We start from the raw sequence: 22,197 nt of genomic DNA, 5'->3' as shown, positions 1-22,197 counted from the left end.
GTTACACTGTTGTGGCTATATAACATTAAGATTAATCATTAATATTATAAATAATTAGATCTAGGATTTGATTCAAATCAGTGTGTCAAATTGCAGAGACTAATGTTAGTCGCAAATATTTACGGTTTCTCAATGTCGAATATAAAAAAAAAAATACATGGATAACAATAAAGCTAATAATAAAAGAGAAAAGAAACTTGTAACAAAATCAAACAATATATCAGGAAGAATCAAAATTTCGCGAAAAATGTCAAAAATAATAACGCCGATACTTGATGTCTTACCCTCACCTGGGATGTTCTGGCCACTGGGTCCTTGATTCTGATTCTGATTGGGATTTGCGATGACTGGTCGATTCACGTTATTACCACCCCAGTTGTTTGGTGGTCCAGTGCCTACGGGTGGATTTCCTGGTGTTCCACCCCAACCGGATTGGGCGGCGTTGTTGTTGTTGTTGTTGTTAGGCGCTGCAGGTGGTGCTGATCCCCAGCTGGTGGCAGTTCCGGTGTTTAGTGAACTTTCTCCACCCCCGGCCAGACCAGAGATTATCGGTATTCCCCATCTTTTTTTGTATTCCAGTGAAGATTGATACATTTTGTTGCAAGAATATGGACGATTGAATAAACTTTGCAGCGCTTTTTGTAGTTGTTTACAGATAATTTCACTTTGCGCTAAGTCGCTTTTGTAAACTTTTTGATACCTAGAGAGCAGGTCACGCACTATTGCAAACAACTCTATCGTTTTTTGGACATTTGAGGTCGGCCTGTTGGTGTTTAACAGTTTGCCATTATCGTTGCAATCGTCATCGTTACGGGCAGCACAGCCATCGTGGAATGATGTCATCTGGTAATATTTTTCAGATTGTGAGATATTCTTGGGTGTGATATCGTTGTCGTTGTCATCATCATCGTCATCATCATAATCTTCATTATCGTTATCATGTTCATCGTTCTTCAATGTGTTTGAAAAACCAATGTCGTTTTCGTAAGATTCCTCGTTAAGGGAGACGAAGTCATTAGCATTTTGGTCATGGTTTGATGAATTTCTATTACTTGTAGTTGATTCCTGGTCATATTTAAGGTAACTTGATTTCAACAGTACAGTTTTATCATCAACTTTTGAGTGTTTCTCCACTTGAGAGGCAGGTACAGTGTTAGTTTGGGATGCGACGGTGGCTGGTTGGCATTTAAGCGTCATCGTAGGCTCGCAGGTAGTCAGTGTAGGAATGTTAACAGCCGACAGAACGTGCATTTTTTCGTCAGATTTGTTTAGTCGAGTAGCGTGAGACGTTTCAGACTTATCACTAAACCTAACACTTAGCGTAGACTTAGATACAGACTTAAGGTTAAAGTTAAACTTATCGTCGATCTTAGCAGACACTTGATAATTATCATCCTTAAAGCTAGCGTGTAGAGGCTTGTTAGACTTATTGTTATCCTGAAATGAAAGAGCACCAACAGTAAACATTGTTGCTTGGGTATAGCTAATACCATCATTTTGAAACCCTAGCCTATAATTAGTAGTCATAGTACAACTAGTCTTGTAGCACACAGCGACGTTAACAATGTCTTCGATAACATCTGGATTATTGTTATTAATATTCATTTCTTCTCCAATAACAATATTGTTATTATTACTACCGTTAACATAAACCTTACATTCTATCATTAATGGAACACATATGCGTTGCATCAGCTCGTTCACAGTAGCGTGTCGAGAAGGTTGAACTTTCGTAAGATTTTCATCGGTCAAAGATCGCAGCAGAGAGGTGGATTCGTTTGTCGAAACTATAAGCGAATTGGAAGAACAGGTGGCGAAATTCTGAGCTTGTGCGAGGGACAACAACTCTAATGTAGCGGTATTGTCAAAATGCAGTTTTAAGAGTTTTGTGACAAAGTTTGGTCGATTGAACCAAATATCTAGAACGTCAAGATCATTTTGAGAATCCTGGAGACGATGATCTTCGTAAAACAGACGGCCATCTGAGTATAAGATCACAAGTTTAACATTTTGAAGATCATTTTGGGTCAATTTTCTGCACGCTCCATCATGCTTGGTAACAGGAGAGTACTTAACAGCTAGTAATTTCACACTTTCCCATCGGCTTGAAGAATTATTTTTCAATCGAAAATTTTCGAGAGCTGTGTCTTCTCTGACACCGCCGCTTTCGGAGAGCAGATAGTAATCTCCGTCGCGGGTTGAGCTGAGCAATATCACAGATTTGGAGTAATTATTATTACTTATGAACCTAAGATTAGCCTTAAGGTTATTGTTTTCGCCCTTATCAAGGCGGGACCCTAGTAAGGAGTAATTCTCGACAACGGACGATTCGTGCGACAGCCACGGGGGGCAATCAGACTTGGGTATCCTAACTAGGCTAGGCTCCCCCGCAGATTGACGTACTTCGCCCCTTGTCACCTTTAACTTTAGACTTAGTTGTAGTACCCTAATGCTTAGATCACTAAAGCTATCCTTATTATCACTTAAGAGCTTAGAAATAGACTTAGAGTTATCGGCGGAGCTTCCCAGCTGCCCAGGCGAACCCGGTTTGTTTTGCTTTCTGTATTTGTGATGATTATGTTCTGCATTGTTGTGGTTATTTATTTTATTATTATCGTAGATTAGAAGGTGATTTGTTAGATTTTTTGTGATTGCTGACGCCACTGACTGGCAGGCCTTGCCTTCAGCCGCTGAGCCAAGCTCACCTGAAATTGTGGGAAAATAAAAGGATTCTATATACCTTCTCGGCAAATGTCTCATCTACTAAAAGTAAGACCCTAATTATCCGTAAACTATCTACACTTCTTCCCAGCCAATCAATCATCCTACAGAAATCAAGGTTGCTGCGATTTTTATGTTACACAAATCCCTGACTTTTTCTAGTTCACCAGGTTTACAATTTTTCATGTATGCACCATTTCTTTCCGATACGTAATGATAAAATAAACTGTCGATCTACAAAACATTTGACTCTTTCAAATTTGTCTTCACAAATATTAAGATAAGCCAGTGACCTAGCTAGTATTGATTTGTTCGCTAACTAACACTCCTCAATCGTATAGTAGAGCCCAAGAGTTTTCTCTCGACTCGCGACTGGATCGCGCAATTATCTAATTCACGTTAAAATACAGTGAAGTATTACGACGATAATAATTATTGAGGATTGGATGAAAATTCGTGATTCGAAGAAAATTGCGAGGACAAATTACTTACCAGATTGGCGTGGCAGGACGGTTAAGAAGTCATTGGTGGTGGTGGTGGCGACGGGGTGGCTGGTAGGTCGTGCCATAGTACTGTTGTTTGCGGATTTGATATCACAGGACCTAACGCTATCTGGTCTTCTCCCCTCCTCCACCCCACTCGGACAACTTGCCATTAATAATACTACATCCCCCTGTAAACAATAACAACGTAGATGAAAAAGTTGAGTTGTGAAATTCATATTTTCAATACAGAATCAATACGGAATCCGGATACAAATCAGAAGCTTGCACGTTATGCACAAGTCGTGTGGTAAGCTCACCTTGGAATTTTGTACGAAGGCATTTGTTTCAGTAGAAATCTCATGTGAACTAGAATTGTGTGGAAACATTGGGCTCAGTTCTTCTTTGGCAGGCAATGCATAGAAACCAAGATCTGTATAAAAAAGAAAACATAATCTCATCTTAATTCTATGCTGAGCAAATGGTTCTTCGCGTAACAACGTAACTGGCGATAATTTTTCTAAGATTAACAAGCGGCCGTGATCATTGTCGGAATAATTACATCCTAAGCCGTACCGATATTTTCAAAAACAATGTTCTCACCTCATAGACTATCACTATCAGTGCGCTCCTAGCTCCATACCAGTAGAGATCTGTAACGATAAGATAAAACAACGTGTAAAATCCATTGAACTATGAAACCAGAGTCGACGAAGAGTTTTGGGACCCTTATAAAATATCGATTATAAAGTAAAATATAAAACCAATAATAAAATCTGTAGGATCGTCGCGACGATTTAAAGCTACTAGATTTGTCGAAGAAATCTCATCGCCAAAAATTCCTAGGAAAATAACCGGTGGATAAGTCGAAAGGTTGAAACTAAGAAGAGATTTGTCGTGCGCAACGGGTAATAATCGAAGTTGGTGCGAATGATTCGTTGAGCGAGTAAATCGAGCAACTGTAAACTGAAAAAGGGGCATTTCACGACAAGAGAGTTATACTCGGCGCAGATCGTTACCAGCCACAGCAAAGGTTAGATAACAATTTGAAAACGTAGAAAAGCAACATACGATGACGTACGCCCAGGTATAGTGTAAAGTATTTGAGGAGGTCGCTAGACGCGCGGGGCTGTTGAAAATGCTCGGCATACATAACGAGCAGCGGTACTCACTAGGTAAATATACGATATATTCGTTGAACTAAAATTTTTCAACCAACAGTTCGAAATAAATAAACAGATAGATAACGAACGATTTATCAGCCACGGTGGAGCGGCAGCGACACTTACTGTACAATTTGTCGTCGGGCCCAAAGAACAGAAAGTTTTAAGAGCTATCTCGCTAGTGCGGAATAGCGGCGTACTCGCAAAGAGTGCGAGCTATTCCCGGGAACGAACCTCTTCCCTCCAACAGGCAGCAGCACTAATCGCTACAATCGCTACCACATCCACAGACAACACGGATTCACTACCAACTCTCGACATAATATCGCGTCAACGACGAACGGGCTTGCGGCGGCAACGACAACGACACAACGGCAACGTTGTTACTCCTCTACTGAAAGAACCATTGGATTTTCTCTTCTTCGCGTTCTTTCTAAAAACATGTGTATTCTCCACTCTCTCTCTCACTCTTTCCTTCCCTCTATCACAACGTTGCGCGTTAAAAAATACTTTATTTTATTATGTCTTCGTTTTTTTTCCTTACTTTTCTCATTCTCTCACCTCCTTGTACGTATACTTGTTCTTGTTACTCTTCGTTCGTTTGGTACTTGATTTTGTCTATCTCTCTCTCTCTCTCTCTCTCTCTCTCTCTCTCTCTCTCTCTCTCTCTCTCTCTCTCTCTCTCTCTGGTTTTTCTTCAAATTTTATTATTTAATAATAATGATAATAATACTGCCCGTGCATTATAACTTTTGATGATTGTTATTATCGTACGTAAATACACATTAGAAATTATTACCCGAGATTATATTACACGTAATATTGCGGTTTTGTTTATTTTTCTCGATGATGATTTGTTGTTAATTATCATTTGTTGTGTTTATTTTATTTTATTTCAACTTTATTGTGGGTTAGAGAGAGATCAGAAATTATTGATCTGCCAGATACGTGGCGAGCAGAAACTAGTCGGGCGAACGCCGTTCCCTGTGGCGCGCGTCTCCCCTTCTACTTTGACATCGTTGTCTCCCTCTCTCTCTTCAACGCATCGTTCTCCGATACATCGTCCCCCCCCCCTTCGCGGTCGCGGTCGCTCTCTCTCTCTCGAGGTTCCCTCGACCGCCCTCCCTTCTTCAGGCAGTCGTTCTATCTCTCTCTTTCTCCAACTCCATAGGTCGCGGGCGGGGCTATTTTAGTTCCTTGCCTCTTAGGTATACGGAACGTCCCCAGAAACGCGCCAGTCGAAAGATTCACAGGTTTTATAATACTCGATTGGCAAAACGATGAACGCACAGCGATTGTTGCATGCGTATATAAATAAATATATATATATATATATATACATATATAACTAATTTTAACGAGTATATATATATATATAACTAGTTTTAAATGGCGAATCGTTTGTCGTTGACGAACACAGGCGCAAACGCGGCTAAGATTCATCTGTAAACGTCGATTGGTAATGATTCGTCGTTGCTTCTGTTCACGGGGGAATAAGAGCGGACGAGATAGAGAGAGAAGGCAAAGGCAAAGGGGCGGCGGGGGAGAAAGGGGGGCAGCGGCAGTACATGTCGGTAACTACGTAGGTACGCGTTCGTTTCAACTTAGGTTCGAAAAATATTCTAATACTTTCTATACTGTCGATGGAAATAGGACAAAAGGTTGCATAATAGAGCAAAATGGCCGAATTCTAACCTCAACAGTACTTATCATCTGAAACCGCCGGATACCACCGATGTTGATATAACAGAGAGAGATAATCGAGCGTGTAATCTAATTTTACACAAGCCACATCATTTTCGACCGCGAGTTTAATATCGCTAACAAAGATTTATGTACATTCAAGTTACGAGGACAAAAATATTAATCCTACATCACAGGTATAGCACGAGTTTAGGTACAATACGTGTAGTTATTCAGATACACGTACAAGCACATGCATGCAGTGAAAGCGATATAAATTGACTTTGAAAGCATTTGAAGTAGATCAATTTCGACCCGGCACAACCCCTATGATACTTCCGAAGCAACAAAGTACATACTTATATCTCCCTATAATCCACAACGTGGAACGATCGTTTTTCTATCTATTGTTACTACGATTCCACTATTCGAATGGTATTAAATTTAAATTCAATTTAAAACGTGGGAATTAGCGAAGCGTTCGATTTTCATCGAAGCAAGTCTCTCCTCGAGTTTTTCAAACAGCGCGCGCTACGTTCTCAATGGTTGTGCATAGTTCATGTTCGAAGAGACTTCCTCACTGCCTGCACCAAGCGGCAACGAGCGGGCGCTCCACCGCATCTCTAGATGGCTGTGGAAAAAATTTGTCATCTAGAGAACCTAGATCCGCGACGCCTACACTTCGAAACAAGATACCTCGGCGTCTCTTACTTACGAACGGAACACATAGACACACTGCCTATACGTTCAAAAGCATAGAAATATTACGTAGGTATGGTATAAGCCGAGTCGCTACAAAAGCATACGCCATAGGTATAAAGAGCAGAGGTAAAAATCGAGGGTTAAATATATGTAATTACACACCAAATTTCCATGTGCCAAACACATACGTCTGTCTAACCCTGCAAAATTCTTGTTAATACGTCCGTATGAACGTAGCTATACAGCACGCATGCACAGAGTGACTACGGGTGTAGATACGAGTGGTACGTACGTACCTACGTATGTATACTATACGTATTCATGTACATTCGTAAATACAGTTTCACGCTATACATACCGAGTAGCTTGGCAACAAGCAGTTGCCGCACGGGGCAAGGTCGCCCCCCACCTCCCCCCCCCCCCAGCCCCCCTTACCTCCCCTCTCGACCTCTCCTTTCGGCCCGACGAGCGAACACATTCCCCTCCCGCCCCTGTGGCGCAGCTATTTTATTCCTGAGCAATATTTATTACAACACCGTGTAGATATCTATAGCATAAAACGATGTGTCATATAGTCGAGATCGTAGATTGTTATACCTAACATTCGGTGAAAGAAATAGGGATTCGCCGGAGATGAATGAAAATAAAAGAAAAGGAAACGGAACTTACAAACTCAGAAGCACAGTGGTTTTTACAACAGCAAGGAGGCAGGCAGGCAGTTGGATTAGAGATGGTAAAATTTTTAGTACAGAGGTGGGTGGGTATAAGGGTACCTAGTTCGCAGTAAAACGTAGCGAAAAATATTTGGAAACTTGTAAGGGGGGGGGGGGGGGGGGGGGGCGGTAACAGCAGCGCGGGAAATACGAACGTAAATAAGACGAGTGTGTAGACACAGAGGCAGACGATGTGACGAAATTGTCGTTATCCGTGAAATCGGGGAAATGTTTCTAAATTTTGTCGAGAAAATCGAAATAAAACAAGATAAAAGAAATAAATACACACGTGAACATGTGTAACCTGTAGGTACGTACACGTATCGCGTTTTTGGGAAAATTTAATACGCTCCTTGCCTGCAGCGCTTTGAATTACTGTTTCATGTGCTAAGCGCGTGTTTGTGGCTGTCGTGGTTATTATTTTTTCTTCCATTTTTATCTATTTTTTTTTTTTTTCCTTTCTTTCCCTCCTCATGGGACTAATAACCGTTTCGGATAAAAAGTCAAGAGAACATAACATTGAATAAGAAACAACGCGTTATCCGATCGATCGAGCAAGGATGAAGCGTCCACTGGCGGGTTTTTACCAATGTAATACCGTCGCCGTACCTCTGTGAGGGGACGCTATGTAGCGAGTTTTTCAATTTCTATATGGTTATATTACGCACCCATAAACGATCAATCGTTAATTTCACTGTGTTTGTATATGTATGTATATCTAGATACAGAATCTGCGAAGAAAATTAATGGTTCGAACCATCATCTAGCGGTAATAATTCCTGTCTGTCTGCCTGCCTGCCTACCGTTCGGTAATTATAAGCATTCTTACATATAACGTACGCACGTACAATGTATTATAACAGCAACAACACAACGACGTCGAAGAATAAGGTGGACCAAGTGGGGGATTCGCGGGTTCTCTTACGAATTCGACAGACAGTTTGTTGGATCTCGTCGTCGACGAGTCACCACTAAAAATACGGATTTTTTATAAGACACGGAGTCACAGACGTGGAGGATTTATTAGAAAATAAGGAACCAATGCTATGTGAAATAAACTCGACGTTCGATAGTATTTATTAATTTATTAATTTATTAATTATTTGTTTTACTACACTTGGGCGAATACTTCACGAGTAACGCGATACTGGTGATTTTTTTTTTTTTCGTTAGGTTCTTTTTTTTTTTCTTTCACACACAGCTTTCCTTCGGATCTAAACGCCGATTACCGTAATCTTATTCAAATATAAACACCAAAGTTATTAAATATCTGTGAAGAGAAGTTTTTCGAACGATGATGAAAAATCTTATTATCCCTCGATTGAGAAGAAATTCTTTGTTTGTTATTTAGATATCGATGAATTTATCGAAGATGTAACTTACATCGTTATGTAATTCGCAAAACCATGAGAGGAGATTTATTAACACGTTCTAATTTGCACACGTATTAAAGGTACGGCGCGGAGGAAATAATAAAGGTCGAATAAAAAAAAAAAAAAAAAAAAAAATTAGGAGAAACTGCAGGCGGGAGGGAATCGCGTATATTTTTAAATACTGTTACAAGTATTTCATTACGTATATAAGTTGTTCGCGGGGCCGTTGCTCTCTGACTCCTACTCTGATCCCCCTGCCATACAAAACTCTCATTAGCCATTCGGTTTTATTTCAACCATACAGCATAAGCTTGTAACAAAACCCTGAACGAAAATGTTTACCCCGTACTCGCCGCTGGTAGACTGGTAGCAAATTTTTCCAATCTTATTTGGCGAAACAAAAAAGAAAAAAAAAACGTGTGGATGAGGGTGAGAAAAAAGTAAGAAGGAGGAAAATAAACGCGTACTACCAACATTCCAAACTTTACCGCCAAGAATATCTTTGCATAAGTAAGGAAAATTGCCTACCAATCGCAAAGTAAAGTGCATTAATTAAAATTTTATACTGAATCGATTGAGCGCGACGATTTTCCAAGCATTCAATAATGTTAAAAGCAATTAATAATTGTGTGGGTACTGGTACAACTGCTGCGTGTTTAATTATGGAAGGAAAAAAAAAAGAAGAAAGAAATGAATAGAAAATAAACGATAGGAATCTCTTACTTGTTTGTTAACATTCCGGAAGAAATGTAACTGCGACGATTATCCGGTGTAAAATTTTATTAACAATTAGTATATCTGCTGACCTGTTTCATTCTGACCCAGTTATCAGTTGGCTAAATAATGATGAACGTAATTCGGTTAGTTTCTTTTACCCAATGATTGTTGTCACTACTGTACATGTATATATATAAGCGACGCGATCAAAGTACAATGACATGTGAATATGATGAATAGATTAGATAAAGACAAGCACAGTAGATTTTGTTACTAGCCATCAACGGTGTCTCTATGCACGTATGCATGTTTGTGTGTATCTACCCTGAGTATCTGTTGGTTGAACATGTCGCGATTGTTCGTAACTGTGTAACTGCAACGTATGGGTGGTAAAGAGAAGAAAAAAAAAAAACGAATTACCGATTAAATAATATGTGATACGAGTGATTACGCGATGTTCTATAATACAGTTTTTACTTTTCAGCATAGATATAAACTACCGTTGGATTGAGAAAATCTTGATGGAACAACAGCGATGATACTACATCCTATTCGGGGGAGCAGAATACACGAGGTAAAAATTTCGTGAGTAGAAATCACTAAGAGATTGAAATTGAATTAAAGTTAACGTAAAGATGTATAAAAACAAAAATCATTGTTTTGAAAATTTACATCAGACTTCAAAGTAGTTTAATTTACGAAATTCTGAATACACTTTGCTTTTTAAAAATAGATTACTCAATTTCAGACGTTGTTATACAGTTGCGAAATAACGATTTTTTCCTAAAAATGAATCGTCGCGTTAACTTTACGAACTTCTACTCTCTTAAATCACGACGTCGTGTAGTGTATACTACCTCAAAGTCGGATTTCTGCTCTAAATCCTCCTCTTACCTTAAATTAAGCAGCAAGTAAGTAAGTAAGTAAGTAAGTAAGTATTGCGTGTCGTTCCGCGCGCGGAAAATAATCACAATACGACTAAAAAGATAAGCGACTTTTGGAAAGGGAATTTAACGAACCGGTCATCGCTCGGCGAGGTGTATGATTAATCGACAATATTTATCGGTATTAATTGTGTACGAGTTAATAATAACAGAATGAAAAGCTTGAAGGTTCAGCAACGCGCGCGTTGCCATTCGTACGAGAATTGTAAGGCAATCAATATTGTAGGCATCTAGTATACGACGTGTAGCGTGTAAAAATAAATATAAAAGAAAAGAAAAGAAGAAAAAAAAAGAACTCGTCCCTTCTAAACAATATAATATCGTACCTAAGTCGACAGACGAGACGACTTTTGCCGTCGGTCTTTTAGCGAGCAGGTAGGCAAATTTGCTTAAATCTGAATTAATGGCAGAAGGTGCAGCAGAGCCTGCCTGGTTCGTTCTGGAGCTATTGAGATTTTCAACGCCATACGCTCGGTCACATCGTGCTTCTTGCCTTCTTCCTACTGGTTATCAATGTATTCACGGATATACATACAATACACATACATATTAATATTCAAGCAGCGTTAGCAGCAGGGAGCAAGCAAACCACTCGCTCTCAGCGCAGAAAACCAAGCTCACGTATAAATCCGTTTCACACGTATGTTGGTATCCCTATCTAATTATCTACCTACCTACCTATTATCTATCTATCTGTCGCGTACGTACGGGCCTATGTGTATCACGTAAATGCATACATACGTATGTAAATGAATACGAAAGGGAGTATACAGCACATATAGCTGCGTCGAGTGTACTGCGACATACATATACACGTATACATGTATTGTGCGTATACATACATACATATATATATATATATATATATATATATATGTATGTATATATATATATATGCCTGCGGGTACGTGTTGAAAGAGAATAGATATATAGGTTATATTTATATTTTTTACTAAGGCTAAAGTATTTCCGTCTCGAAGGGTTGAATAAGGCGTATAATTTCGAATCTTACCTACGGCAATGTGTTCACTGGCGTTCACGGTCGAAAAAAGTATCACTATCACACGGAAATCTTCACTTTTCACACGCTCAATAACACATTACGTACAGCCACGGAATTTTATTGGAAATGAGCCTCCATTGCTCTTCACTGCACGGAGACCACGGAGTTACAAAAGGTTACCGTAACGCGTCGCGACGAGCTGGCTGCTGAGAATACACCGAAGCTCGATCAACCATTGAGCAAACAGCTTCTAGAGCATTGTGCTATGTGTATCTAACGGATAGCCGAACGCCGAAAAATTCTGTCCTCAATTCGAGTCTCCTTGTGGCGCCACCTCTTGGCGAAATTTTCTACCCTACTTTCGTCACGGAAATTTCTAGCTTCTGTGGCGGTATCGCTGCTGGTTTATTTACGAAACAAATGAACCAGACCAAACGACGTCCGGAATTAATATTTAAAAATTTCAATTTACATGGAACTTGCGGTCGTTATGCACAGGCGACAGCATACGCGGGTTCCAAAAAAAATCTAGCTTTCCGTGCTTCCAATGAGACTACGCTAGGTACGTGTTGACATACGCATCGCAGTTAGTATACATATACGTATCTATATCAGTGATGTAGATAAATTCTTTCCTTTCATTTCACTGTTTAAATATTTGTCCAATCAGGGACGAAATTCCAAGACGGATATGATTTTTGGATATTGGACGTGTTCGGAATTGTTTGTCAGCACGTTGTTGATGTTGGATAACTGGGTTGTTGACGCTCGATTGTCAATAGTTGAGTCATTATTAACCACTTGAACTTAACTGCCAAGGCTTCATAGATACGTCAAGCGTGTCCGTGCTGCAACTGCCAAAAATCGCAAAATGGCGTCTCAAAGTAATTCAATCTTTTTGGGTAAGTCAGGTGAATTTTGACAACATATGTTTCGCGTATTTTTGAGATCTAGGAATCCGATTACGACTATAGGAGATTATATCTTCCGCGTATTCATAGAGATTCGATTCCTCGAAGTTAAAGAATTTTTGATCATCTCATCATTTTCTAGCATTTTATTTAAACACTTAGTAATACTATTTTTGAGTTCAAACTTGTGAATGTTTGATAACGCAATACCGATCTTTGATAGTCGATCGTTTATTCGTAAGTATTGAAACATAATTGTAGTTAGGTATTAATCCCGGGAGTTTGTCCAATTCTGGCACATCTAACGTTCGGCAGCTCCTCGTTGAACTGTAAATTGCATTGGAATTTGTTTTCCCGTATGGGTAATCGCTTCTTCTTCGCAATATATATTTCCAAAAACAGAAGTTTTCCCAAATTTTTTAGTACTTCATGCCATTTTCTGCGACCCCTCTGGGAGGGAATGAAATTATAATCAACTGACTAAATATAACGTATCCGGTTGTATTTTTTTTTTTTTATTTCAATTTTTTTCTCGGTAAATAGGTCCTTTTAAGACCAAAGATTGGATAGGTTAGCTTTTTTGGCTCACCCCAGTATGTATGCATGTATATATGTATGTACGTGTGACAAGTTTTTTCTAACAATTATCACGTTTCACAACGCAAAGCGCATATTTCCCAGAGTAGAATCGAGTGCTATATTATTCTGCATGCCTACCATATTTAATATACACGTGCGTAAAAAATGTGTGTAATAACATCCAGCAATCAGATAGTACAGTATAGTTTAGGCAAGGCATAATTATTGTGTGACGTATAAAGATTTTGTTTCTATTCGACACAAACTTCACTGTAAACAGTAAGGCGCGCTTTTCTAGACAATTCCGAGAAAATCGAATGAGGAAAATTTGTGCGTACTCATATACGTTGTACTTTTCAAATTAACGGTAAACTTAATTATCACCAGCTCTGTATGGAATCTCGTTACCGACAATTTTTTTTTCTTCTCTTCATGTTTTCATTCTCTACGCAATTCTAAAAACAGACGTATTACGATATTGCAAGTTATTAATATTTTATAATTAATTTTCATCGAAAATAATCAGTTTGTTATTTTTATAATTTCTCTCCCGATTGTAAAATGTCGGACCTTGTCGAGGCCTCCGTCTACAATTCGTAGTGATAATTGCCGATTATAACGGTGAAGTGAGAGCCCAATTTGACCTGAAAAAGGTTGCGAACACAGAATTTCCTCTTGGTGGTGGGGGAACAAAGGACGTCGCATCCAGGTATGCGTTCAGGTACCTTTGGGAAAAGTTGGAAATTATATGAAAATATGCAATGCTTTATTCTTGTTGAATGTAAATATTTTCGAATATTAAGTGTGTGGCGAAATATTACTATTCGACAATGGAGGATAACCTGAAACTGAAAATAAATTTTTTTACGAGGAGATTGAATATGAAAGAAGCATACACGAGAACTTTCGCAAGTCGATATTTACATTTTATTAATATTAATTTTTTTTTACATCGCAGCTTATTTTTCATCATTTAACGTCTCACCTATGGAGTCTTGCGCAAATTGGGATAATTCAAGTCGTCGTAGAAACATGCGAAATCGTAATCATCCCGGTATCTGGTGTAAATATGTAACGAATGCAGAAATTAGCTCCCATTTAGTGCTGTCGGCAATCTTTTATCTCTTTGGCGCTGCAGTTCGCGAGGAGCTTTGCCTCTGTCCTAAGAAGTTTTCAGCGTTGCCATGTAATTTCGAATTCTTTAAAAGAATTGACATTAAACAAGAACAACGTATTGCATTCTGATTGGTTGATTAAACTTTGCAAACCAATGAGAATGCTTGCCTGGTAGGAAGTGCGGAATCACATTATCTTGACCCTGAGCGGCAGCTCGTAAAGATCGTTGAATTGGCGGCTAAAAATTTTAACGCGGTTCGGCTATACCTGGAAAAGTCCTTCTGCAGTTCTCATTGTCCCTTCTGCAGATGCAAGTATTTTTATTAAGTACCTTGAGACAGCTGCAGCTGCACAATGATGGTCACTAGAGGTGTGCGGGTACTGAAATTTTTCGGGTCGTGTACCTGAAAATCTCGAATTCCTCAAGAATGTTGGGTTTTCCGAAAATTTTGCTCGCATCTATTTTCGCTTCTCCAAAAATATCGGGATTTCTAAAGTGAACGGAGATTTTCGAAAATTTCGGATTACCCGAAGTTTTCAAATTACCCGAAGATTTCCGGTTTGCCAAAAAACCCGACCCGAACCCGACTTCGAGTACCCGAAATTTCGATTACCTTTCATTTTAATCATTTGATCACCTCGTGCTCAGCACAGAAACTTATTAAAGTCTCGGACGTTACAGTAAAGCGAGACATGATTACCATGCACCATTTTTGAACTGATTTTACTTTTTCCTTCCTAACATTTCTCTCTTTATATCTTTCAGAAAAAAAATTATTACGCAGCCCTCAAGACTCGAATAAAACGAACGTGGCTCGAAGACTTAATTGCCAAGCTTGGAATCGAAATAAGGTGTTTCAAATGAGGCGAGGATACGTCTATAAAATAAGGTAAACGAGTCTTATTATTTTTTTAAGGTATCGAATTTGACGATTCGAAAGCATAAATACCGTGATTGTTTCAGATTTATGCTATTTTTATTTATTTATTTATTTATTTTCTCATCACGCGACCTATGATGTTTAACAATATTCAGGCAAGTAAATTATGCCAAATTTATATGCCCATAATTTCGATTTTTATCGTTATTCATTTTTCATTCTCCGTGCATATTTTCTTCTAACGTTTTGATGAAAGTCTTGTACTTTCAGCAAAGCCCAAATTTTTGTCTTTCACAGGACATCCACCTGTGTAATCGGTTCTTTGAACAGTGATAATCGTTCCAGTTTTCTTATTCAAAACATGCGACATATGCATCACAGCCCTTTTTCCGCTGCAGGGATCTTCCTCCGTTATTTTTGTGTTGTATTGCTTAACGTCTGGTGATATCTCTGGAAATTACATCAACGTTTATCATCTAAACCGAATACTTATATTACTCTGCACGAACTTCACTCGTCAGTCTTGCACCTGTAGAATTACTGGACTTAGTCAACAAGCCAGTAACTCGGATCCGATTAGTTAGCAACTATAACACATGGACACGAAATTTATTACATCACCTTTTTCCACCGTTTCCATAAGTGGTCGTGATGTTATTTTCGATGTATCCAGGGTAGTGTCGTGAGGTATTCCAAAACTCTTTCCTTTGGAAACGGTTGATAGAGACGTCATATTCATCACTAAACAACGGTATTTGTTCAAATTTACTCTTCGAGTGATTTACTTAGCGAAACGTAGCGCAAAGTTACACTAACAATTATACAAGGCTTGACTTACGATAGTCCTCCATGTCCACTTCCAATTCGTCCTCGTTTACGTCGCAGGCGGACATTTTGGCTGTAAATTGAAGAGTGAAGGACAAACTCCTGGGATTAAATTGCACCGAAAAAGTTAAATAAAAAAATATCTTCCCTTTTTTGGGGGGTGATCGTGGCGGCTGTAACGGAAATCATTGTTCATGGTTTCGATGCTTCTAAACGCGGGCTTAGAGTACGAAAAGAGAAATGCAAGGTTATAACCAATGCAGAACGAACCACTAGCTACAATGCAATTCCAGTCGACTAAATCACGGTATATCATTGAAATTTTAATAGTCAATTTCCGACACATCACATTCGCCACTTTCTGATACGATCATCCTCAAAGTTCCATAATCAATTGCAATGCAATTCCGTCCCTTTAATTTACCGTGCTTTTTTCCCTGACTTCCACATCCGGATCTCTTCATTCTTGGTTTTAATGTCTTGGTGACTTTTTTTTTTTTTTCTTTTTGTTTATTCAACCTGGGTTAATAATCTCAAGACTGGAAAATATTTACATCAATTTGGAATTTGGTTAGTTTAGAATTTGGAGACAAAAAATTTGTTTCATCGATACCAAGCTGTTAACACGACATCTGTTTTCAGATCATCTTTGTTTTTTTTACCATTGCTACTCAGTTTCTATATACATTTGTATTTTCGATTTCGTCCTAATCCTCTAATCAAGTAACCAAATCAGTAATTATATCGTGATAGAAACTCATTAGTTTTTTATACACAACATACGGATGGAATTGGTGATATAATGAACAAAGAAGGATATACGTAAATGGACAAATTCATGCGATTTATTATCATCGTGAAACGTTCCTTGTCACAGAGACGTTCTACTGTTGATAATTGAATTGTTTTTTTTTTTTCTATCAACGTTTTACAATTTTCAATAAAACCCGTTTCCGTTGTCGTCGTCCATATCAAGCCATCTCCTAGCAATGTCGATTCTGTGCCTTGTTCCATTCGGCTTTTCATCAATTTTACGATCCAATTGCATAATTTGACACCCCTCGTTGTCCCTGACATCACTGGTGTGTCTCAATCTTCGTCCGAATTTCAAGCACTCTTCGAACGTTACGTTGAACATTTTAGACCCGTCAGGCATTTCTAAACAATTTATTTTCATCATTTTCATGCTTCATCCGTTTCAAACAACATTCGAATTCCGAGTAAAACATTAATTACCAAAGGCTTCTGCTCTGGTTGTTCTTTGATTCCTTTTCGGTGTACTTGTATACATTTTGTAATCATCTATTGAATCGGAAAAACATTTTTCATTAGTTCTCGAAGCAGAAAAAAATTTCTACCACTACGAATTTTTACAGAAATTTCAACACTTCGTATTATATTTTTAAAAAAATTGTAAACATGCATAATTTTTCGTAAAGAATTATTAATTTTCGTTAAAAATCGTAACAGCTTGTAGAGTTTTTTTTTGAAACAAAACAAAAAACAAGATAGTTTCATGAAAATCTACAAGCTTTTACAAGTACGACAATAATTTTTTGCACAATGTCGTACGAAATGACCCGATTTTCCGGAAAAATTTCGTAGAGAATTGTAGCAATCATTTTCACCGGGGTAGTTTGATGGCTTACCGCTATTTTCTGCTCTTCCGTAGGTGCTACCCGGAAGATGATAACCTTCCGCCATGCTGTTTGGTCGGTTTCTCTCAGCTCTGTTTTCGACTGAAACAACGCAATTATGTAATTCTATACGATCTTACGTAATCGGAGTCGGGCGTTAAACACGTTTGCTGGATTCTTATTCTAGCCTAAAGTATTAGGCCTGACACTCGAAACCGAGAATCTCGTTGCAGAGTCAGGGCATTTTATTCCTTGGCTTGAAAAATTCCGATTACGATAAAGTTAATTTTAATTTACTTGGTAAAAATTAGTAAAAAGAATACCGCAGAGCTGCATAATTACTCACGATACGACATTATGTCTGATTCGTAATCCTGTGTAGAATCGTGCATGTAGTCAGCCTCCATGCAGGAAAAATCCTCTGGGAATTGATAAATAGTTGCTCTAATTGCACCGGTAACAAATCTTACTTTTTTTTTTTTTTAAGCTAAACAATAAGAATATACTTACTTATTGAACTTAACGGAGTCCAATCGGCACCCGACGTATCTGTGGAGAAGAATAATAAATTTGATTGTTTGTTTCTTTGCCGAAAAGTTGCAGCTTTAGCCATTTCACGCAAACATTTTTCCTTACATGCGATTCGCTTGAAATTTAGTATACCTACGTGGACTTTTGGGGGCGCTGATCACGAGTCTAAACTCGAAATTCGAATGTTCAAAATAACGGATCCAATATGGCGGACGTAAATTCAAAAGGTTAGTTGATTTTGATGAAAATTTATGTTTCGTGGTTTTTCGGGTCACTCATTACGAGTTTGAACGCGAATTTCGAAAATTCAAAATGGCGGATCCAATATGGAGGACGTAAATTCGAAAGGTTAGTTGATTTTGACGAAAATTTATGTTTCGTGGTTTTTGGGGTCACTCACTACGAGATTCAACTCGAATTTCGAAAATTCAAAACGGCCGACCCAATATGGCGCACAAATAAAGACAACAAGAAAAATGTTGAAAAAATTCTGTAAAATTTTTTCGCGTGTATTAAGCTTGTGTAAAAATTGGCAATCGGATTTTCATGGTAGATTAATTGAAAATGCTTTTCTTTCATCGAAAAGTAGAAATTTCGACCATTTGTTTACACGTGCCATTTTTACAATAAACAAATAAATAAATTTGATATTTCTTTTTTAGAGTTCGAAATATTTCAGGGACCATGCGAAACGAAAAAACTTGGCAGTTGTTTGCAGAAAAGTAGTTCGATAAATAAAAAGCTACAAAAAGAAAAGGTTAATAGGTTAAAGCGTTAAACAATTCACAGTTCATTACTCACCATTGAAGTCGGATTCACGTATAGAGCGATTGACTGGAATGTAAAGGACGGATCAAGTTGTGTCAGATGTAGTCTACAAATGAAACTAGGAACTCTTAAGGATGTACCGGCTGTACATTCTCAACCAAAAATTAATCTCGTCCACAATATTGAATACTTTATGATAAGATAAGATTCGGTAAAAATACCCAAAAGTTATCGATAAATTGTTTGTCAAATTTTTAGAGAACGTTTTTCTTTGTCATGTGAAATGAATTCCCATGAATTTTGAAAGAATTTTCATATTATTTTGAGATTTCCTTTTTCGAAAATTTGCCAGGGCTATATTTACGAAACTGTACGTCGAATTCCCCGAAAACTTTTTCACTGTAAAAACGTATCCAAAATTCACGATTTTTCCTCAGTTTTTGAAAATTTTAAGTTTCAAAATAATGTGAAAATTCTCCAAAAATTCATGCGTATTCAGAAAAATCAACGATTTATTTCACATGAAAAAAATAAACTTTCGCTAAAAACTTGTTAAACAATGTTTTGTTTAAACAATTCATTGATAACATTTTCGGCATTATTATTATTAAAATTTAATCTTCGTATCAATTTGATTGTGGTTGATTATTTTTACGATTCTTATCTTATCACAAAGTATTCAAATATCGTCGGCGAGATTCACTTTTGCTCAAGAATGTATAGCCAGTAAATCCTTGATGTTCAATAAAACTTCGAACTTACGGACAGAATTGCCTATATAACTAGAGTTCCCTACTGCTTGCGGTCTTGGACGACGTTGTTCAGGGGTGCGAATAAGTCTTCCTCTGCTTTGTCCCGCTGAAGATCCTCGATCTGCTTGACGTCCAAAGTTTTCGCTGTTAACAGTTCGTTTAAATTCTCTGATTCGTTTCCCATGAAATTCGACACAATTCGTCGTATACACCGAGAGAAACTTTTTGTTCCGGTTACCTCTCAGTCCTTGACTATTTTCATTCTTTACCGCAATTGAAAAATATAGTTCCATGTCTATCTCAATGTACCTTTGTTCTTGCTGTGTATCAAAGAAAGAAATATGCTGATCGTGAGCCTGCACCGATTCGTTAATCGCATCACTGTCGCAGATGTCAGATACATTGTCGGCTGCTTCATCGCGCATAAATGATTCGGCGACCTAGGTGTTAAAAATTGTTCGTTCAAAACTGAAGCGAGCTTAAAAAATTGAGCCTATATTGCTTTCCATCGCTTACACGGCACCAATCAATGGTTCTCGCGCTGTTTTCTGCGGGATCGCATTGATCCCCTGTATCTTCTAGATCTCCGTGTTCCAAAGCCCATCTTGCTATCTCTTCCCAATCGATAACGTAATTGGAATCTTGTACATTCCCACATTCTGGTCTGGAATAAATAATGGAAATAGCTCATCGCGTCCAGCTGTCACTGCACGCTTTGTAAAGTTAGGTGAAATACATTTTTTAAACAAATCGCTCACGTTTTTATCACGTTTGGTAACGGTTTAAACATTGCATTAAGCGTTACTCCATGACGATGAAACGTTTCTTTGAATTTGTCTTAATTTTGAATTTTCTATTTCATCGTGAGGGAATTTTGTGTTTGAGACCGAAATTTAAGAGATTTTGATGACTGGTTAACTGCCGATTGACAGATTATGACAGTCGAAAATCAGTTGAAGCATTCCATGTCAACTCGACCAATGATTCTCCCACACCATTTTTAATTAATTGGTTCACGATTTTCCATACGGTTCTCTGGTCACGAAAAAGTATTTCTTAATTCGTTCAAAATTTTTCCTACAATTGTTAATTTTTTATAATTATTCAAACGCATCTAAAATACGCATTTTTCAAAAATCTTATTTTTCATCCGGATCATTCTGACACCCGTCCCATGATGGGGCGATTTTTTCTTCTATTTTTTTCCAGCCCTTTAAACATTTCGAACAAACCAAACACCATGTTCCAACGTTCCGAAAATTCTCAAATAGTTAACAAAAATTCTGTATTCAATTCTGAATCTTTTGCTGCAAGGACGCAGAATTTTTGGTAATATTTCGAGAATTTTCGGAAAGTTGAAAAATGGTGTATGGTTTGTTCAAAATGTTTAAAGTGCTGGAAAAAATGATCGAGATGAAAAATAAGAATTTAAAAGACAAAAATGCCAATTTTTAGATGGGTTTGAGTAATCATAAAAAATTAACGGTTGTAGGAAAAAATGTAAAAGAATTAAGAAGTGATTTTTACTGACCAGAGAATCGTATGAAAAATCCTAAAGCAAATCAAAAACGGGCGAGGAAAAATCATTGGTTGCGTTGACATGAAATGCTCCAATTACATTTTTTTCACAAACATTATACTCTGATCTGATCTTGCTCAGAATTAATTGTATGCTTACAGTTACGATTCTTTCACCATTCGTATAGTCGGGAATTTTCATTTCTAAGTTCATATAAAATTGTACATTTGTTTTTCAAAAAGCCTCAACATATTTTGGATTTGATTTATTAGCTGGCTTAAAAATCTTTATAAAAATCCTTCTCAACGCGGCTTCTTCCGGGACAATAAACCCCAAGTTTCATTTGCTTCCCAGGATTCGGCGGTTCCGTAACAGGGCCTAAAAGCTTACAACGATGCGTTCGACGATCTTGTTTCAGTGGCACTTTATACAGGGACTTTGAGTCCGCAAAGAAGCAGTCGTTTTCCATTTGCGAAGACGAGCTCGATTCTACATTGAAAAAAACAATTACGCCATTTTCCTCAGATCAAATGATTCTAACGATCCCGCTAATCTTTGTTCGGAACACATAAAGCCGGTAAAAATACCCGGCAATTTCTTACTGCCCGATGAATCTTCGTCGCAATGATTAACTGGCTTCTCTTTTACTTTTCGCACTCTCTCTCCGCAAAGATCTTGAGGTCCATTTTCAGGATCTTGCGACGTGCTAGCAACCAATGTTCTGAATCCAAACGGAGGAACGTAAGTCGTAGGATCCTTAAGAAATTCTTGTTCGATATCGTTTTCCCTCAAATAATCACGCCGCTCAAATATAGTGACTGAAGTCTGTCCCCCAATGGCAGAGTATCTTTTTGATGAAACATCCGTTGTCGTGGTAGCCACAGATTTCTTAATCTCACTACGACATGGCTTCTCGATCTTGTACTTTGGCATTGGGTATGTGTCGCAGATTCCTCGTCCATTGCACATCTCACGGCCGAATGGTCTGACATTAAAAGTTTACCAAGCATTTATTAGAAGGCTACCGTGAACATTGAATGCTTCGACTTTTGTTTGAATCACTCACTTATCCTCGAACACCGAACACGCAGGATAAGCTGATCTGATTACACTGTTGCAATTCTTGCAACTGGAGTGGTCCTCCTTGTTGCGAAACATTATTTAACGATCTTGGCAA

General features: G+C 38.1%; 3 protein-coding genes across 13 annotated transcripts in view; 1 reads left to right on the top strand and 2 right to left on the bottom strand.

Moving 5' to 3' along the window:
- Window positions 1-11,701, bottom strand: part of gw (trinucleotide repeat containing adaptor protein gawky) — a 47,575-nt gene extending 35,874 nt beyond the window's left edge. For 3 of the 11 annotated variants that reach the window (XM_069133660.1, XM_046613133.2, XM_069133661.1), the window contains exons 1-5: window positions 11,511-11,701; window positions 3,807-3,856; window positions 3,524-3,636; window positions 3,214-3,394; window positions 285-2,705 (exon numbers count right to left, since the gene is read on the bottom strand). In XM_069133660.1, the coding sequence (XP_068989761.1) occupies window positions 285-2,705; window positions 3,214-3,394; window positions 3,524-3,592 (2,671 nt within the window). In that variant the 5' untranslated portion in view covers window positions 3,593-3,636; window positions 3,807-3,856; window positions 11,511-11,701. The other 8 variants (XM_046613137.2, XM_069133659.1, XM_069133658.1 and 5 more) reach the window with 8 other exon arrangements.
- A 3,172-nt stretch (window positions 11,702-14,873) lies between these two features.
- Window positions 14,874-22,197, top strand: part of Axn (protein axin) — a 71,483-nt gene continuing 64,159 nt past the window's right edge. The window contains exon 1 of the mRNA XM_046613145.2: window positions 14,874-14,997. The gene's annotated coding sequence lies outside the window, so the exon portion shown is untranslated. The remainder of the gene's footprint in view (window positions 14,998-22,197) is intronic.
- Window positions 16,673-19,744, bottom strand: LOC124212767 (uncharacterized). The gene is made up of 8 exons (XM_046613180.1): window positions 19,740-19,744; window positions 19,512-19,645; window positions 18,783-18,815; window positions 17,961-17,999; window positions 17,797-17,871; window positions 17,463-17,552; window positions 17,050-17,115; window positions 16,673-16,971 (listed from the first exon to the last, which is right to left on the bottom strand). The coding sequence occupies exons 5-8, from the start codon at window positions 17,855-17,857 to the stop codon at window positions 16,751-16,753; spliced, it is 438 nt and encodes a 145-aa protein (XP_046469136.1). The 5' UTR covers window positions 17,858-17,871; window positions 17,961-17,999; window positions 18,783-18,815; window positions 19,512-19,645; window positions 19,740-19,744; the 3' UTR covers window positions 16,673-16,750.

The sequence above is a fragment of the Neodiprion pinetum genome, chromosome 2, assembly GCF_021155775.2.
Source record: "Neodiprion pinetum isolate iyNeoPine1 chromosome 2, iyNeoPine1.2, whole genome shotgun sequence".
NCBI classification, from domain to species: domain Eukaryota; kingdom Metazoa; phylum Arthropoda; class Insecta; order Hymenoptera; family Diprionidae; genus Neodiprion; species Neodiprion pinetum.
This window is presented reverse-complemented; position numbering and strand designations above follow the sequence as displayed.

Coding starts and splice junctions, on each gene's coding strand:
- LOC124212767 (XM_046613180.1), bottom strand. CDS start 17,857: ATGGAGGCTGACTACATGCACGATTCTACACAGGATTACGAATCAGAC. Junction 17,553..17,796: donor ATCAGACATAATGTCGTATC/GTGAGTAATTAT, acceptor GCGTTGTTTCAG/TCGAAAACAGAGCTGAGAGA. Junction 17,116..17,462: donor CGGAAGAGCAGAAAATAGCG/GTAAGCCATCAA, acceptor CCGATTCAATAG/ATGATTACAAAATGTATACA.